This window comes from Sphaeramia orbicularis, chromosome 6 (assembly GCF_902148855.1).
Source record: "Sphaeramia orbicularis chromosome 6, fSphaOr1.1, whole genome shotgun sequence".
Taxonomy (NCBI): Eukaryota; Metazoa; Chordata; class Actinopteri; order Kurtiformes; family Apogonidae; genus Sphaeramia; species Sphaeramia orbicularis.
In genome coordinates this window covers 52,004,807-52,024,521 of record NC_043962.1, presented here as the reverse complement: position 1 = coordinate 52,024,521, position 19,715 = coordinate 52,004,807, and the positions used below count along the sequence as shown (strand labels likewise).

The 19,715-nt window shown below is 37.3% G+C and overlaps 1 protein-coding gene across 1 annotated transcript in view; it reads left to right on the top strand.

Annotated features, from left to right (window-relative positions):
- Positions 1-19,255, top strand: part of LOC115421045 (F-actin-capping protein subunit alpha-2) — a 54,450-nt gene extending 35,195 nt beyond the window's left edge. Inside the window, exons 4-10 of the mRNA XM_030136705.1 lie at positions 734-797; positions 3,733-3,939; positions 7,428-7,507; positions 12,093-12,171; positions 13,292-13,363; positions 17,063-17,125; positions 18,150-19,255. Coding sequence (XP_029992565.1) covers positions 734-797; positions 3,733-3,939; positions 7,428-7,507; positions 12,093-12,171; positions 13,292-13,363; positions 17,063-17,125; positions 18,150-18,290 — 706 coding nt within the window. The 3' untranslated portion in view covers positions 18,291-19,255. The remainder of the gene's footprint in view (positions 1-733; positions 798-3,732; positions 3,940-7,427; positions 7,508-12,092; positions 12,172-13,291; positions 13,364-17,062; positions 17,126-18,149) is intronic.
- The last annotated feature ends 460 nt before the right edge of the window (positions 19,256-19,715 follow it).

Here is a 19,715-nt window from a genome sequence, read left to right as displayed (position 1 = left end):
TTTTTTTTGCATTCCTTCTGTTAAAAAGTAAGCATTGTAATTAGTTTTACCTGGTATGAAATCTCGTTTTGATCTGTACTGTTACACTTCCTTCATTTGTCTCTAAACAGAAACAACACTTCCTTTAAGTATGTTAAATTGAAAGCCCTGTAGTGGATGGAAACCATCCATCTCTCAACAGATCTTACTTCTGATTTGCCATCTTCTGGTGCTTGTGAGAGTTTGGCTCAATTATTGACACTCACAGTGACTTAAGTCGCACACTTTTACATACACATTAGTTTATCTCTTATTTTTTTCCTTGTCTGTATTTGCATATCACTCCCTTCAAAGACCTGGATTCTACTTGTCTCCAGGTTTTTTTGTTTTGGTGGAATTACAAAATAGTATTCAACATTTGTCTGCACCAAATCATGAACACTGTGAGTAAGAACAGCTAATGAATGTTTGGAGCATTAATGAATTCTGCTAATGTTACAGGTCAACTATGTTTTGGAAAATGACTGAAAAAAGAGGACCATATTTAGTTGACTTGAATACAACAAATCACCAGGATGCTCAATTTAATAAGGATGTTGTTTTTCTGTCAGCTTCATAAATCTTTATAGACAGAATCATCAGTGATAAGAAGCACAGATTAATGGCTGATGATGGCCAAGTCATCTTTAAATATAGTAAAATACAGAAAATCATATCGAGCTTGAAATGTTACCTTTTACTTCTTTTTCTGCAGTGCATTTGCACAGTACAACTTGGACCAGTTTACCCCGGTGAAAATCGAAGGCTATGAAGAACAGGTGAGAATCTCCACCTTCTGACTAAATGAGCCTCAGAGCATTGCATCATGGTTCTGGAGCTGCTGCCTACTTTCATTATCATCTGTCTCTTTTTGCTCTTGATGTTGTTCAAACTGTTCAGCAGCTCTCTTGTCTTGACAACTTTGTTCAGTCAGTTCATATTAATGGCAGCGTGATGTTCTACAAACAGCTCTGATATTTACACTCATCACGCTGGCATTGGGTGAATAGCATATCTGATCTGAAAAGTAACAGAACATGTTATTTAAGATGTGGTGGATTCAGGTTAGTGCAGCGGTGACACAACGCACACATTGTTTCCTCCCGTAGAAGTACCATTGCTCAGGTTAGTGATCCTGACACCTGGTAACACAATACCGATTTATCACGTTTATGTTAACACATAGTATAAAACCTCTTATCATCCACCAGGTCACAAGTGACAGGTGTGAGGATTAGGGTTTCATTTGAGCCATGTTTTAACCGCTGTGTTTTAGCCGCATGTTAACCACAGAAACTAGAAGAAGCGTTTTGGCCTCACACATCTATTATTTAGAACACAAGTGTCAAACATATGGCCTATGGGATAAAACCAGCCCAATAAAGGGTCCAATCTGGCCTGTGGGATGAATGTGTGAAATGCAAAAATTGCACTGAAGATATTAGCAATCACGGATGTTAAAATAATTTTAGCTCGGGGCCACATACATCACGATATGATCTCAAGTGGGTCAGACCAGTAAAATACTATCATAACAACCTATAACCTTAAATAATGACAACTCCAAAATGTTCTCTTTGTTTTAGTGTAAAAAATTTCAGTTAGATGAAAAAGTTTACATTTACAAACTATCCTTTCACAAAAAAATGTGAATAACCTGAACAAATATGAACAGCCTGAAAAGTCTTAATAGAAGTATATAGAATTTTAACAATATTCTGCATGTTACTAAATGTTTTATGTATTTGTAGATCCACAGTGATCTGTGAGTTGTAATGTGCAAATGATAAACTGAGACATAATTTTGTTAAAATTGCACTTATTTTTCTTAAGACATTTCAGGTTGCTCATGGTTGTTTGTTATTCACATTTTAAGGAAACTTGGTAGTAAGGAAACGTTGCAGTAGAAGAATTAATACTTGTTTGTATTCTGTGAATATGCTGCACATATAAAAACAAATCAGTATATGTATTAGTCCTTATTCCTTGTCACATTATTGTAATCCACTGTCCATTAATACCAAAATGGTTTTATTTTGAAAATGTATGTGGAATTCAGGGTGGATTTTCACTCCTGTCCTGTTCTCATGATGTGAAGAGACTTTAAGTCCACTTTTTAAGGTTAATGATAAAAAGGCAAATCTGTCATCTTTTTCACCTCATCAGGTTAGATGCTGTGTATTTTTCATCCACTCAAGCTTGTCCAAACTCTTTTACAAATATGTGGTTATAATGGTCCAAAATTACATGACAGAACATTTTGTTTAATTGAAAAAACATAAAGATTCTAATACATTTGCCTAAATGTTACATAAACCCTCTCCACAAACTACTTCATTCTCTAAAAACCCTGACAAATATACTTGGAATTAAAGCATAACAACTAGTCAAGTCATTGCTTTAACTAATGACAGCTATTTATTTGATATAAAAATGTGTTCTACTCATAAATAGTCTGGAACCACAACCCTTTCTTTAAACTCCTTCAGCTTCATGACTGCAGACACCAGATTAAGGGAGACAAGTCTTTAGAAAAACCTGTTGACGAGCCTTTCTGTGCTCGTCCATCTCTGCATTTGCTTCTCGCTGCCTTGTGTGAAGCTTCATCCTGTTGTGAATGGGTGAAACTGTTCTATATGTGACCCCCGGTAATGATTGCGTCATTTTGTGTAAAGATGTCATCATGTCCCTGTTTTCCCTCATGATGACTGAAATTCCCCAGAGCTCAGCGTTGAAGTGGAACATTGGATGGAAACTCTGATAGCTGACGTCTGTTCTCCTCTTCTCCATCCTCATACTCTGTCTTTTTTCCTCACTCTGTGCATTTTACAAAGTCCTTTAATTATAAAAGCTCCTGCTGTATGTTTCCTCCTCTTTTTATACTGTATATATCATGCTTTCACCTGCACATTGATGATTTATCTGTGAGGAGTTAAATCTTGTTTATTCATTTAGTGACAGCATATGTAAATCACAAACTCACTATTCAGTGTAAAGTTAGGGTAAGCTATCACAATTACAATTGTTTTTTTACCTTCCAACAACTTGATTTTGATACATTCTTTACTGAAGCTTTAATTTATATGGCAGGGGTTATACTAGGAATTCCATCTGTCTGAGATTTTTGTCCAATCGATGTCTGGGACAATATTCTCATGATTCTTTTCAAATTACATTACGTAACTTATACATTAATATTTAGAGTGACCTGAAGACTTGTTTTGTTTTTGCTTGCACTTAGTTAATGTGTAGATTCATCTTGAAATCTTTATTATTTATTTTTGTTGATTTGATTGTATATAAGCTGCTCTTGACAAATGTTTGTTTTTTTCATAGTTAGTATGAAAACTACACTGAATTAAAATTTTTGTTTGCTGATATAACTGGTTATAGATTTAATACTTATTTTGTTTATGTAGTTAACATGTGGACTGATCTATAGAGATTTGTTCATATGTGTTTATTTATTCATGTTTAGTTCACATTAAGCTTTCCTGCCATGTAAAAAGCCCAAAGTTTACTTATTTATTTTTGTTATGAAGTTTATCTACTCGCATCATTCTTGATGTTCTAATTTATATGTAAAGAAGCTACGAAGTTTTCACTGAACAAAACTGGGGATCTGAACTAAACCATCAATTTAAAGACTTATTGTGCCTGTTTTATTTGCCTGTTTTATTCTTCTCCCACTGAACATTCATCTCTTCTTCACAGGTCTTAATCACAGAGCATGGTGACCTCGGGAACGGACGGGTCCTGGACCCAAAGAACAAAATCTCCTTCAAGTTTGACCACCTGAGGAAGGAAGCCAGCGATCCCCGGCCTCACGATGTGGACGGGTCTCTGGAGGGCTGGAGGAGTGCCGTGGACTTAGCTGTCAGGGCCTATGTCAAGGAGCACTACCCCAACGGAGTCTGCACCGTACGTAGGCACTGACACAGCTCACATCCTGTCGCTGTTTTAGATTCTACTTAGAAGACCACAACTTTGATACATGTTTTACTTTAAGTGTAGAGGATGCTTGGAGTCAAGGATCCAGTGTTGGTCATCTTTTTTTGTAGATTACTCAGTCCTTCTACTGATCAATACATCCATGAATGACAACATTTGAACAGAAAAGGTCCAGTTCAGTACCACATCGACTTGCATGACAGTAGTATTTAGCAGTGGCGTAGCGTGGGGATTTTTTTTGAGGAAGCTACGTGAGACAACACCTTTAATCTACATGCTTTTTTGAAGGTGGGGAACAGAAAAGTGCATACGCCAGAGCTTGTATGTATTTAATGTAACTGCAAGAGCTATTTGAGAACCTGGGGCCTCATGTATAAAGATTTACGTGGATTTCAAACTGAAATCTGGCATACACTTAAATCCAGAAAAGTCCATACACACAAAGAAATCCAGATGAATAAAACTGTGCATATGCCCGAATCCAAGTACGCTTCCTTCATACATTCCAATCAGCGTGGAATTGAGCGCATATGTTGGAGTACCTGACTCCTCCCTCTCCACGCCCACATTTAAATATGCAAATCAGTATAAATGGGGCCTGCAGGTGGGATTTCCTCTGGGATTCCCCGCTCTGCATGATCAGAGGATGGCATCAAGGTGGACGCGAAGCGGAGGCTAAAACAGGTGGAGGGAGAAAAGAGACGAACTTAGCCCATTTGAGCGGAGGGTCGCCGTTACTGTGGGTGACACTTTCCTTACAGGGCTGACTCGGATCACCCCCAAGGTAAATATATATTTAGTATTTGTGTAACTGACACATTAGTTCATTCTACGGCTCATACAATAGTCTGATCACAGCCAAACAAGATAAAGGTTCATGTGTAATCATGCCAGGATATCAAGGAGGAAATCAAAGAGTTTTACTCATTTTTAATCACTCAAATTATTATTTTCCAACAATGAGGCAGAAGACGGTGAGACCCAGTATAAACCTCCTGTCACAGCGGCTTCCTGTTGCCTCCCCCAGTGTTGGCTGGTCCTCCGGTCTGCTGCCACAGCTAGCTGTTGATGCCCGTCCGACCAGCAACGGTCCATGCTGACCCGAGTCACAAGAGGACATTGTGAGGACAATCGGCGGCGTCAATGAGCGCCTGGACCGACTTATAAATGTTTTCACAGACATTAATACTACATTAAATCTCTTTATGTGGTTGTTACTTAATGTCCTCCCAGGTAGGGTTGGCATTGATTGGTCCAGGGTTGGTCTGGTTGGTCTGGTACTGGTGGGGGATGTACTGCTCTGGCAGTGGGATGGCGTACCGGTGTGTTCATTGTTCATCTGTGTATCTCCGATGTGCCCATCAATCGGAGGTATGGCCTTTTTCACATTAACAGTTTCCTAGTGTCACCTCTAAGTGTCGCCAATGGTTCAGAAGCACTAGAAACGTGCGTATGCCAGCTATGGACTTGGCGTGGAGGACCGCACATTTCCATGGTCATTTCACTCTTCATACATCTGAACGTGAGCGTGGAAAAGGGCGTACACCAGGTTTTTGTGCGTGCGCATGCTTTATACATGAGGCCCCAGGTCATTACCAGGACTTACACACACATCTGACCATCACTTACAGCACTGACACACGTTCTCTATCGCTCTCTCATGCACACACACACACACACACACACACACAACCACACACACACACACAGTCCTCTGAAACATGTTATTAATTCAAACATTTTCTTATAAATGCATCCCCCACACCACTTAATGCCCAATACAGATTTGACAGTGAAAGAAAGAAGTGTTCATTCATAATCTCAATTTGGCTTTATGTATTACAAGTTTTATGTTCACGTTAAAAATTACTCACTCCATTGTATGTGCTTGGCATACACAGATACATCCTTGTCGTTTAAAACTAGGCCAAATGTTCATTATACAACATGAGATAGAAGACAACACCAAGACAACTCAGACACCTGTGTGCTGTCCTTGGCACTGATTCTCAGTGTTAACAACCGCAATAAAACAACTTCAGTGGATTGACCAATGCAACTTAATCCAGGCAACCGAGGCACAATTGGCTATATAACCACACAAAAAAATAACACACATAGCTATGTGGGCACTGTTTCACGCATGCTCAATAAGAGGAGAGAAATGGGGAAGAGATGACATTTAATTTTTATTTAATTATAATATGGGATGCTTTAAATCACTTTAGTCATTCTTTAATTGTAATTCTCTGTCATTATATTTTAATGGATTCTGTGCTGCTTTCTTTCAGTATATCTTGTATTTCTTCTGGATGTTGCATGTAATTACATTTGTGTATGAAATGCTCTGTAAATTGAGAAAAAAACCCATCCATTAAGATTATCTAATTATATTTAAATGCATTTTGCACAGGTGAAGCTATAGGCTCTTTATTATTCTTTTTCGTAGATTTTCTTTAGCTGCATTTTTAAAAGACGAGTGCAGAGGATTGTGAAAGTTAAAAACAGCCAAGGATCGGCAGAAGTATCCTTATGAACCCCGCAAAGAAATTTATCCTTGTTTTGATTCTGATCTGGTACACTGAAACAGACCTCAGTGAATGACAACATAACTTCATGTAAATGAATCCTTGAAGGATCCTTCTTTGACTTTAAGAACATAAAGTATATTTCACCAACTTCTCTTAGCTGTTTAGGTTTATCTGTAGATGAGTCATCTCATTTACTCTATAATCTACTTTTCATTGACCTTTTCAGTCTTTACTCTTTCACATTCACATTACATTATTCACTTTTTAACTATCTTTCTACACATTTTTAAGTTTTTCTTGTTCAAATTTGTTGAGAAATATAAATCCATTTTATTGAGTTATACATTTTTACCAATTCTTTGTTAAATTATGTACTAAATGTTGAACATAAACTGATGAATAAGCTACAGTTACTAGAGCCACACCTGCCAATGTATATGTAGGAAAAATCAGCCCCCAAGTACAGGCAACACTGTTTTACTTACTTGATACTCAAGTATGTGTATAAACAACAAAAGAGTAATGAATTTTATGGTGGTAAACTTAAAAAAAAAACTGTTTGTCTACAGTATAGGTGATATTCATCACCTACAGCAGCATTAACAGATTTTCCTTTTTGTGTAGATGTAATCTTGTGTAGATCATGACTTTAACTGTATAGTTTACTGATTTATTCAGTGTGTGAGTAATGTAACAGCTGAAGTAGTGACACCTTCAATCGTCAACCATACACAAAAATAGACTAGATGTTATATGAGTGGCGCAGCAGCAGTAAATTTTTACCTCAGTTTAATTAACTGCCATTTTTCTGTTTTGCCTGTTTATTGTCTGCTCTGTCCCCCCCCTCTCTCTCTTTGCTTTAACAGAAATTTCTCTTAATGTCTCTGTTGGTGAAATTAAGCTGTTTTCATTATTTTCTCCTTTCAGATATACGGGAAAACCATTGACGGACATCAAACCATTATCGTGTGCATCGAGTGCCATCAGTTTCAACCAAAAAACTTCTGGTAGGTTTGGAAATGATTTTTAGATCTGTTTCTTCTTTACCTCCTCTGGTTTGTTACATCTCAGATCATTTTATGAGAAATAGAAGCAGCAGAGCAGTGTTTTTTCCAGACTGGAGGAAAAATTTATGTCTGTTTTTTCAAAAATCCAGAACGGTTTGTTGGACTGCAACACTACTAAAAAGCCTTAAATATTGTTGGTTTTTGTGAGGTGGTGTTAACTCACCAGATCAGAGCTGCTTCAGATCAGGTTAATCTAATTGGATAAGAACTGCGTCAATCCTCTTTGCTGATGGATTTTATGGGGCTTTTGGGTAATGATCCCTTGGCTTCTGTATTTAACGACTGCTGTTACCTTCTCGCCAAATTTTTCAAACACTAGAGCAACACAATATTTTGATTTAATCTAACTATTTTAACATCAGGATAGATTTGAGATTTGACATTACATGATATTGTAAAAGTAGTATTTTCTAAAACAGATGTACAATCTTTTGGCTGGTAAAAGATGTAACCAGTCTCTGAAATAGTTTTAAGTATAAACTTAATCAGAATGTAAATGTTTCCATACTGATGCAGAATAGGTGTTCCGTATTTCAAACTACCAGAACCACCAATGAGTCGCAATGTATCCACAGACTGTATCACTCACTGAGTAATGTGTAAAGCCCATTGTTTCCACATATCTCTATTATGCTATCATCAAGTTTTCTTATTCAAACTCAATTTATAGCTACTTATTTAGACAGTCAGTCAAAATAACACTGTCTTATAATCTTCACATGCTGCATCAGTTGATAGTTTACATTATACCTCTGTTAGCTTAGCTCTGTTTTTAGACAGAAACAGCCACAGTAAAACCACAGATCACCTCCGTTTTCTGTATGGTTTGTGCCATCAGTAGCTGCACTAAAGATCTGTTTGGCATTGTTCAAACAATGACAGAACACAGTTTAATCTGAACCATGGATCAACAAATGCCCAACTTAGTAAAGATAAGAACATCACATAATAACTTTATACCTTCATGACCCTCATGATCAAACTCATCCATGTTGAAGAAACGTTGCCACTTCAACATCAAACTCCATTCTTTTCATTTAGAGCTGTGTCCAGTGGTGAAAACAACAGTGCTTCTGGCATTTATCACTTTCTCACTTTCTTTGACTGTAAAAGTTGTGTTTTAGTGGTTCTAATCCCATCTGGTCACTTGCTGACGCTTTGGTCAAAGGTCCCATGGTGTTAATTTTCTTCACCATTGGAGAACGGCAAAGTGACAAAGTCACTACTCCCTCTAGTGGTCACATATATCCCCGACCCATTAGTGTAACTAAATTCAGTTAATATCTCTACAATCCAATACATTGGCATCTTTGGCAGAACTTTAGAAGTCTGTATCCTAAATATTCTGACGAAACTTTTAGCTCAGTCTTAATATTTGACATAACATATTAAATCTTATTTGAAATTTAACCCTGAAAATGATGCTGACGGAACGATGTAGACATACTGAAAACTCATCTTCAGAGGAACAGGCAGTGATTCCTCTGGAATTTTTTCTTTTTCCTCTTGAGGCCAGAACGGGAATTGGTTAGTGTTTATTTGTATCTGTATCTCAGATTAGAGATGTGAGTTACATGCAGCTTCATCCTGATTTTAAAAACCTGGATTCAGTGGCTCCTGCTGTATTTTCTTCTGCAACTAATGCTGGTTCATGCACTCACCATTGTGTTTTATGTGAATCTATAGGATTGTCATTTTTAAATCAGAGGAGAAGCATTTATCCTGCTTTATCCTGCTTAGGTGGTGTTTGGTGACGTTTTTCAGTCTTTTAGACAACCATAGTATTAGCTACAGCATTGACTCCAGAATGTTACCTGGGTGAACTCAGAACTCATCTCTGTTAAACTGCTTTTTCAATGAATTGCCAAACATCATTCCTCTTGAAACACCTGTTATGAAAGAATCATGTTATTGCTTTACTTGCTCTGTAGATGGTGTGATTATATCTTTGATATGGCCTATTCACCTCTTCTTTATCATCTTTGCTTCTTTTTTACTCTTCTTTTTATATCTTTTTTAAATTGCTTTTACATTATTTGTGCATTTTATATGTGAAAGTATTTTCCATAGTTGCTGCCCTTTTGACCAGGATTCCCTGAAAGAAAACATCTTGTATCTCAGTTGGACCTTCCTGGATGACGAAAAGAAATTTTAAAAACTGTACACGCAACTAAAGGACAGTATGATTGTATGTTTAGAACCAAACTGTAAACATTGCTCAGTTCCCTGTTTCTCTCTCAATTTAGCTGTTACTTAATACATTAATTGAAAAAGAAGAGGTTCAAAAACATTTAACAAATACCAATGACTGAATTCAATGTAATCAAGCTTTTGCAGCAGGATCTGTTGTTTTTGAAGGACAGACTTTATACCAACTTGATTCAACTGAAACAAGATAAAATGAAACAGAAATATTGCACAGAACCTAAAAGAGGATATAAATAATACACTAATAAGAAATTGGCAGTATTTTCTTATTGGTCGTTAATGAACACAAAGATGTTTGTTAAATCTACATAACTCTCTCTCCTTGGTTGGATGTCTTCACACATCTCCACTTACTGTATCCATTGTGAATTTCAGGTTGCTGCAGAGTCATGTAATACAATCTCATGATAAGGCATTTCATGAAATCCTGTAGCAGTGGCATGTATACAGTGTCAATAAAAGAAACCCTGGGGAAGGGAATATCTGAGATATATGTGATGGAAATCTGTCCAACTGTGCCATTGAGAAATGAGGAATTTCACTGAAAGGCTTGTGGAAGTCCTGAAGGAGATGTCAGGACATGATTAAAGTCAGTACAGTTCTTTAAGTAACTATTATTCAGCAGCTGCAGGGGTATGAATGAGAACGCATACAGTAGCCAAACAGGATCAGGATATTAACACTTCTAACAAAACATGTTTTATCAGTAAATATCCAAGTGCAGTTGAGGGGTTTTTATTCCACAAGCCTCCATTACTTTACTTTAACAGGCACTTAACTTGTCAGCTGGACTCTAGTATCTGTTACTGAGCTACTTCTGATCGGATTAATCCAACTGGACAAGAGATGAGAACAAGAGGTCGACCAATTATCGGCCGGGCCGATTATCAGCGCCAATATTTGGAAATTTGCCGTATATCGGTATCAGCCTTTTTTTAATCCGACAGGCCGATATTAAGAAATCAATTTAAAACTGGGTTATTTTGGCTCAGATGCAGCTGCCACAACATTTCTTTACCAGCATCTACAAAACTTATATGTAAATTCAATTTTGCAAATTTCTGAATTTTGGGCAAAATTTGGTGAGTTTTCGTAAATGTTTAGGGGGTCAAAATTGAGCTCAAAGAGCAGAAGAAAATAAAGAAAGAAACAAACAAACAAACTGACAAACTGAGCAAGAACAATATAGCCGTTTTCGTGGCAACCACATATTTGGCTTTGTTTGAAAGCTCTCGAGGTCCCCCACGTCTGTGAGGTCCAATGTCACGTGTCGTGCACTTACACACACGTGACTGAACCCAACTGGGCGTCTCCCATTGACTCACATTCATTCTGAGCAGGTGTAAATATGCGGTTTGTGTCCATGTCATGTACATGTTCAGAAAGGTCTCACTGCTGTTAATGTGAATTTGAGTGAGAGTGGCGAAAGGCGACCGCGTCACTGGCAATTTCGTCCCCATGCACCCACTGCAGACTCAATAGGCCCTGCGCCAGCCTCACTCGGCTCGGGCCTAATAAAAGCTGTGTAGAGCTGTGAACTGAACTCTGAATTTAATAGATGCCATTGAGTTTTGGAAAATGTCATTTCACATTCATTTTCAGTCCCTAATGAGTAGATTTCATCTTTCTCACTACACCTTTTACATTTTTTTTTTTTATTAATGATCTGTTAACAGACAACTTCCGGTTGTGGTAAACAGTCACCACCTCAACCAGATTAATGTAAAACCAACCATGGAGAACCTAAAAAGTTGCTAAATTAATTCTTCATTATGACCACACTTGGCCTCTCTTTATCAAGTTTTGCCTATATATCAACAGTTTCCTCAGGGATTAGTAAAGTATTCTGATGAATGTTTGACGTGTTTTTTATTTATGATCTGTTCCAGGTTTTGCAATTTTTTGTGCAAACATAGGCGTCAGTGAAGTGAAATACACCAGTGTCTTCTGCTATAAGGAAGCTGTCTAAAAGTAGTTTTTAGTCAAATATCCAGTTTTGTGTGGCAAAAGATACCCAGCGAACATGTAACTCAGTCCCCCACCACATAGCATCTAAAACCCCCCAAAACCAAGGAAAACCTGGGAAATGATAAGTCAACCACCTACCAAATCAAACACTGTTGGGAATTTGAAGAATAAAACCTCCTTCTCTGTTTTCTTTTGTTTTCTTTCCTGCTGATTTTACATTTCACAGCGGATATACTAAGTTAAAGTTCTTATTAAATACTTTTAGGTTGACAATCAAATTTCAGTCTAATCAGTTTTAGTTTATGTGTATCTAGTGTTTTTGAATGGTAGTTGTATTCTATCTGTGCAGGAATGGACGCTGGAGGTCAGAATGGAAATTCACCATCTCCCCCTCCACCACTCAAGTGGCAGGAATCATGAAAATCCAGGTTTGTCACTTCTTGAATTTCATTTACAACACTGTATTTAGGAACTCAGTTGTTCAATAAGTCTGAGTTCTTCTATTTTTGAAAAGTTATTTTATTCATTAGTTAATTAGTATCATTAGTAGCTATTACCCCCCCCCCCCCCCCCAAAGGGGGAGGCAAGGGGTATTGTGTTTGGTACGATTTGTTTCTTTGTTAACACTTTAGCAGCAAAGCTATTGGTTGAATTCATACCAAATTGGGTTAATAGATTGCCAGTGACCCAGAATAGATCTCATTGTATTTTGGGAAAAATAGGTCAAAGTTCACATTTTTTATGAATTTTTAAAATCTTTTTTTCCTCCATTTACTTAATGGGCAAAATTTCACATCTATAAAAACATCAATTTTGTTTCGATTTACTTGAAACTTGGCACATGTATAGAGGCAATTGATATGCTGACATCAGCTCAATATTATAAATTTGCCTTTACTTATAATGGGCCATATTTTGATGGCTTATGACATGGAAATGGTTAGAGATATCAATATTGTTACTATTGATCACTGATAGAAAGTCATATATGGACTTTCATTTAATTTGTTGACTTATCCTCCAGTGAAAGTACCGCCCACTTCTATTGGGAGATTGATCTCCTACATCAAGACCTCAGGACTCTAACATAACAACAGAACCTGACAACCTCACAAATTCAAGTTGTTATTGATTCTTGATAGAACGAGACAGTGAGATACAACGACATTGGTCCTATTTTTAGTTGTTTGGATTTCATGAGTGAAACCTTGATTTATACAGCTGACTTCAGTGACTTGAAATATTACTACAAACCACTGTTTATTCAAGGATTGTGTAAAGACATTTTATTTTTTCTTCACAATGAACCATAACATTGCCGGAAACAAAGCTTTTAGCTGCAATTCTTTTTCATTTCATTATTTTTTTAACTTCTAGTTTCAGCAGTAATATTTCTGGTCTAGAGGATGTATGGTTTTTTTTTAAACTAATATTTCAACGTAACATTTTCTATTGTGATCTCTGTTGGAGATTATTACTTCTCCCTTCTCCGCTACACTTTAATGGTCAAAAGTTACATTTATAACCAGACCTTTTTAACGTTTTCAGGTTCATTACTATGAAGATGGCAACGTTCAGCTGGTGAGCCACAAAGAGGTCCAGGAGTCCATGTCCATTTCTGTGAGTTGCCAAAGCGTTAAAAACCACATCCTCATGGAAAAACAAATCAATAGTAGTACCTCAAAACACTTTTTATTGATTATTATTGTACAAATCCTTACTTTACTTTCAGAAGATACTTTTCAGGGCTTTTTTGCCTCATCTCTAAGGCCCAGTCCTAATTCACCCCTTGTCCCTACCGCTACCCTTACCCCTTGAAACAACTTTGCAAGGGGAAGGGGTTGAAATTTTCCTTTCCCTGGACAAACACCAACCTCCACATTCCCCTGAATCAAAGCACAAGACAAAATATCTTATGTACAGGCACAAAGAGGGTTTGCAATCCCGTCCCTCTAACTGAAACACACATTCCTGTGTCCGAACCTGGAGACAAAGGAAGGACCGCTTCCCTCATAAAACTATACAAAGCTTCTTAGTTCCTCAGAATTCGGACTGGAACTCTCTTATCACTGCCGACTACTGCTGCATAACCATCAGACATGAATGAGGCATGACCCAAATCAATCACAGAGGTATCCAGTGCTTTAACATGCATTTATAACGGAGCTACGGTTTCATTCTCTCACTCTCTCTCTCTCTCTCTCACTCACTCACGCATGCACTCACTCAATCAGTCAATCAATCAAACAGTCAATCAACCAATCAGTCAATCAACTAATCAATCCCAAACTTGGAAATTGTAGTGCAACAGCAGCATGACAGACAGCAAAAATAAAATAGGAATAAAATAAGAATAACATAGAATACAAGAGCAAACACACTATAAAAAATTAGAAGTGCGAAAATGGTAGAAAAACAGTAAGCTGCAACAATAAACTGTAATGTGCAAAGTACAATTTAAATGAAAACGGTATAAAACCAAAACAGTATAAACATTATACAACTACTCTGTATAAAACTTCACAATGTAAATAAAACACACATATGAACCTGAGTTAAATATTGCACCGCATTATCAGGCAGTTACATCTTATCTACCATGCGCTCAAACAGGGACAAGAAGTGCTCCGTCTTCTCCTCACTCTCCCTGTGCCGCTGCTGCTCCTTCTCATTCTCCTCCTTCAGGAAGTCCACAGTATGTTTTGTCTTCCTCTTCGTCTTTTGGGATGAAGGTGTTGTAGGGGTTGGGGTACCCTTGTAGAGGCTGAGGTAGTTGAATGGGATGTGGCTGAGGTGGAGGTGCTGGGCTCTGCATCATCAGTCACTGTGGGCTCAACTACAGGGGTTGGACAAAATAATGGAAACACTTTAAAAAATCAACAAAATATAATTTAATATGGTGTAGGTCCGCCTTTTGCGGCAATTACAGCCTCAATTCTCCGAGGTATTGATTCATACAACTTGTGAATTGTTTCCAAAGGAATTTTAAGCCATTCTTCAGTTAGAATACCCTCCAACTCTTTTAGAGACGATGGCGGTGGAAATCGACATCTTACTTGAATCTCTAAAACTGACCATAAATGCTCAATAATGTTGAGGTCTGGGGACTGTGCCGGCCATACGAGATGCTCAACTTCATTAGAATGTTCCTCATGCCATTCTTTAACAATTCTAGCTGTATGGATTGGGGCATTATCATCTTGAGGTGAAGGTGTTTCCATTATTTTGTCCAACCCCTGTATGTCCTGAAGGACAACAGAACAAATAAGGAATAAAATGTAAGATACTAGGTTTTTAATTACAACATCAAATTGAATAACCATGTATGCATTCTCGTATAAAAAGACCAATAATCCAAATTCCAGAGCTCATATCCATCCAACCAGCCATCCAGCCATTTTCTTCCGCTTATTCGGGGCCAGGTCGCAGGGGCAACAGTCTAAGCAGGGATGCCCAGACTTCCCTCTCCCTAGACACCTCCTCTAACGCTCTAGAGCTCATATCGTTTTTTGTATTTACTATTGCATTAGTTGGTATGTGTGATTGTGGGCCATCTTAAAACCTTACTATGGGGTCAGCATCAGGCCCAAAGGATGAGACCACAACAGGAGGGTCGACTGCAGGCCTGGTACCCAGCACCTCATGCATATCCTCAAAAAACTACCAGGTGGGTGCTGTTACCTGGCCACCATCTGTTCCAGAGCCAATTTTTGGCATTTTCAGGTCCTGTAATAATCACACACATACACTGTAATAATCATACACATACATTGTAATATCATGCACATTGTAATAATCATACACATGCACTGTAATAATCACACACATACACTGTAATAATCACACACATACACTGTAATAATCATACACATACATTGTAATATCATGCACATTGTAATAATCATACACATGCACTGTAATAATCACACACACACTGTAATAATCATACACACATACTGTAATAATCACGCACATACATCGTAATAATCACACACATACATCGTAATAATCACACACATATGCTGTAATAATCGCCCACATTAGCAGTAATAATCACACACATACTGTGTAATAATCGCACACATACACTGTAATTATCACCCACATACGCTGTAATAATCACCCACATAAGCTGTAATAATCGCACACATAACTGTAATAATCGCACACATACATTGTAATGATTTCATAAATCATGACAAGTTTTTTTTTTTAAAAAGCTTTCTTGGGATGGAAACACATTAGATCACATGGTCACATGAACTGTTATGTATCTTGTTAAGTTTAAAGCTAATTAATTTAAATACCTTGTACTTTTTTTTTCAAATTCTCCCACTTTTTGGAGGCTTGCTGGGGGGTTACTTTCCCTTCCAGTCCAAGGTCTTTGATCAGTGTCCTGTACCAAAACAAAATGCTGAGTAATAATATTACAGTAATGAATAAAAAAGAACGACACAGATGTTAGTATGCTGTCAAGCAAATTTAAAATCAGTTATTCACTCCCAAAGTGATTTGGCTGCACTTTTGGATTTCATAAATCTCAGCCCTGAATTTGATGAGCTGCTTTGTTTGCTCTGGAGTCCCTGCATTAACAACATACAGCAATGTCAGGGAAACTTCAGAGAAACCCTGTTGCTTGCAACTGATAGTGTGACAAACCCAGCCTATCAAGTAACACTCATGCCGAATTTGTGACAGGTTTAACAGGATATGTGAATCATGCTGACAGTGATTTTTTTATGCCGTTCTTTATGCCCTTTTAACATTATGAGGGAAATACAATATGTATATGATAAACATGTTATGTTATGCTACCATGAACAGCCTACATGAACAGAGACACATCCACAACTACCTCGTTTTTTGCTACATTTGTCAGACATTGAAACAGCATTAAACAGACTATCAAATGATTAAGTTATTTGCAAAGAAAATACTTACATTTGTGGTTTTCTTTAGTCGTACTGCTACACTTGTTGGTTGTGTTTACCTCCATCTTGCCAATGATTTGAACAGAATTATGGGAAATTTCTCCTACAGCTCTGTTTGTAGTATGGTCCTGAAAAATCTCTGTTTTAAGGGCTATACAGCGCTCCCCCTTAGCTCTTCCCCTCCGTCTAATCGAGAATCGGGACAACCCTACCCCTTCACATGAACGCGCAAAACGGAGGGGTAAGGGGTAAGGCCAAGGGGTGAATTTGGATTCAGCCTAAGTGTTGAGTTGCATTGTCTTCATATTTATAGATGCACACTCACGAGTTTAGAAGTAATTCATGTTCTTGCCTACTGTTAACCTAATTTTTTCCTCTTTTTATTCAGAATGAGGCTTCGACTGCAAAGGAGTTTGTTAAGATCATGGAGGCTGCAGAGAACGACTATCAGGTTTGTAGAAATCAGATGTAAATATCTTTTATCCTGTATTTATTTGGGTACATATGTCTTGTAATCAGATGTGTGAATGTAGAGCAAAAAAGCTGCATTTCTGTTAATACTAATGGTCTGAAGACATTTTACAATAAATATTCTTCATTCCCATCATGGTTTCTGGTGCTGATTGACTATTTGTTTGTCATTGTTAATGGGGAAAAAAACATAAGAGTCTAATCAGTCAGGAGTTCACATCTGAGGTTTTGATCAAGTATAAGGTCATCTTTTTCTGTCTAATCCATCAGTTCCTTTAAAAGTCTTCAGGTAGGACAATGAATACAATAAAGGCACTGATGCAACTGTTCAGCTAAGTCAGAATTTCAGATTGTTATTGATGATATTCTGTAAATGTTACTTTGAGTATAGGAAGCACATTCAGAGGTTTACTGGGTTGGCGCCTTGTGAAAATATCAGATTTAGTACTAAAAATAAACCACTTTATTAAGACCTTAACATTTCCTGTCCTTATAATATCCTGAAATATCCTTCCTTGTTCTCTTCTGGTATCCATACTCAAAGTTCACAAAAGTAGCATGTCTAAAAATGTTGATATGTGGACTGAGAATATAAATGTCTAACAACATTGTGCTTCTAATTTATAGCGCATAGAAATAATAGTAACTTTAGCACATACTCAAATACCAGAAACACTGTATGAAATGAACAAGACAAAAATAACATGAAGCATAATGCAATGAAAATGTTGGAAAACATGACAAAAAAGATTAAAATAATATGAACGACCAAAGACAAAGGTGACATAAAAATAATGTAAAAGACTGTTATTGGTGGCTTTAGATTAGGTAGAAATAATGACTCTGAATCTGTGTAGTGTGAAACAAAATGAAAAGATAAAACCAACAGAAAAGCCTGTTTGTGATTTTAAAAGACGTGAGTCACTTAATTTACTTGTTCATTCCCAGTTGAAAGATTTTTATGTATCAATGCATCTGCTCATGTTCTATTTTCTGTCTTCCAGACGGCCATCAATGAGAATTATCAGACCATGTCGGACACTACCTTCAAAGCCTTACGCCGCCAGCTTCCTGTGACACGCACCAAGATTGACTGGAACAAGATTCTGAGCTACAAGATCGGCAAGGAAATGCAAAACGCTTAAAAAAAGCCACGGAGAGCATAAAACAACGGACAACTCCCGCAACCTGCCACCCGCTCCCCCACCCAACCCTGATCCCAAACAGCGTTGCATGACTGGATAGTTGTATTGTCTTTGTACAAAAATTAGAGAAAACAGGGACAACGAAAGGTCTGGTTTCACGGCAACATGACGGACTCGTACCAGTGTTTTTCTGCAGATCCTCTTCTGTATTTCTGCTGGTGACGATCAAGGAAAAATGACATAGGAAAAAAACGAAAGCGTCTTGAATGCAAAAACACCCTAAAAATACAGTATCATGAGTGCAATATATATTGTGTCGGTGAGATCACGCCTTTTATTGGACCTACTGAATTTGTCAAATAATTTTTTGGGAGAATTCTGTCCACATTTATGAAAACGCGCTCAGATATTTTGGCTGAAAAGATTTGGACTCGTCCCCTTCACAGTTATCGTCCCATACTGTTGTCAATGACGACAACTAAAGAAAAAACGGTTCTTGGTGTTCATCAGCTGGTATCTTCAGCACAAACACTGTCAGCCACTAAATGTTCTTGTTCCCTCATTTTGGTACTTCCCCTCACCGTTTTGTCCTGTACGTGGCATTTCAAACTCGCTGTGCTCCTGGCTAAAATTTGCCTTTTTTTTTTTTTTTCAACTTGACGTCGTCTGGACTCTCACTCAGCGCCAAGTGTCCGACGAACACTTAATCCGCTTAATTAACAAGTCATTGATCGCTAAGTAATGTGCATAATGTCCAATTTACAATAAAATCAAAACTTATCACTTCCTCTTCCAGTGCTTATTTTTATTAAAACAGAACCTGACTGTATTATATAACAAGGCACATTGTAATATATACCTGTATGAAACATCCTGTCTGTCAGTTTGGTGATTTATTTCCATGAGATTAATTGTAATTCAGTCACAATTATGTTGCATTAAATGACAAATTTTCTATTTACTGACTCATTCATAATTTGTGCTACTTTATTTATGATGCATCACCTCTGTCACAAGCCAAAAGGTCATGAAAACAACATTAGTTGATACTTTAAAGAAAAATCATGAAAATACCACACACTCTGTCTGGATTCACATTATAATATAAAGTACCAGAGGACACATGAAGATTTATCCAGACTGAGGGTTTCTCTGTAGTTTACTGAGTCCAAAGAAACTAAAGATGCCCTAATGAGACAACATTACAACTCGGCAGAAGCTGACTGATAGTGGGTTTTAGAGTGGTTCTATGATATACAATATAATCATAGTTGGGAACTGAAGAAGTAGATCAGCGATTAATCTGCTGATGTCGTCATGTGACTCAGAAGCTATGACAATGGAAACGTGTAAAATTATAAATAAAATAAATCTGAACTACATGTCAAATTCAAAGCAATTAAAGGTTCTATATGTAATATTTAA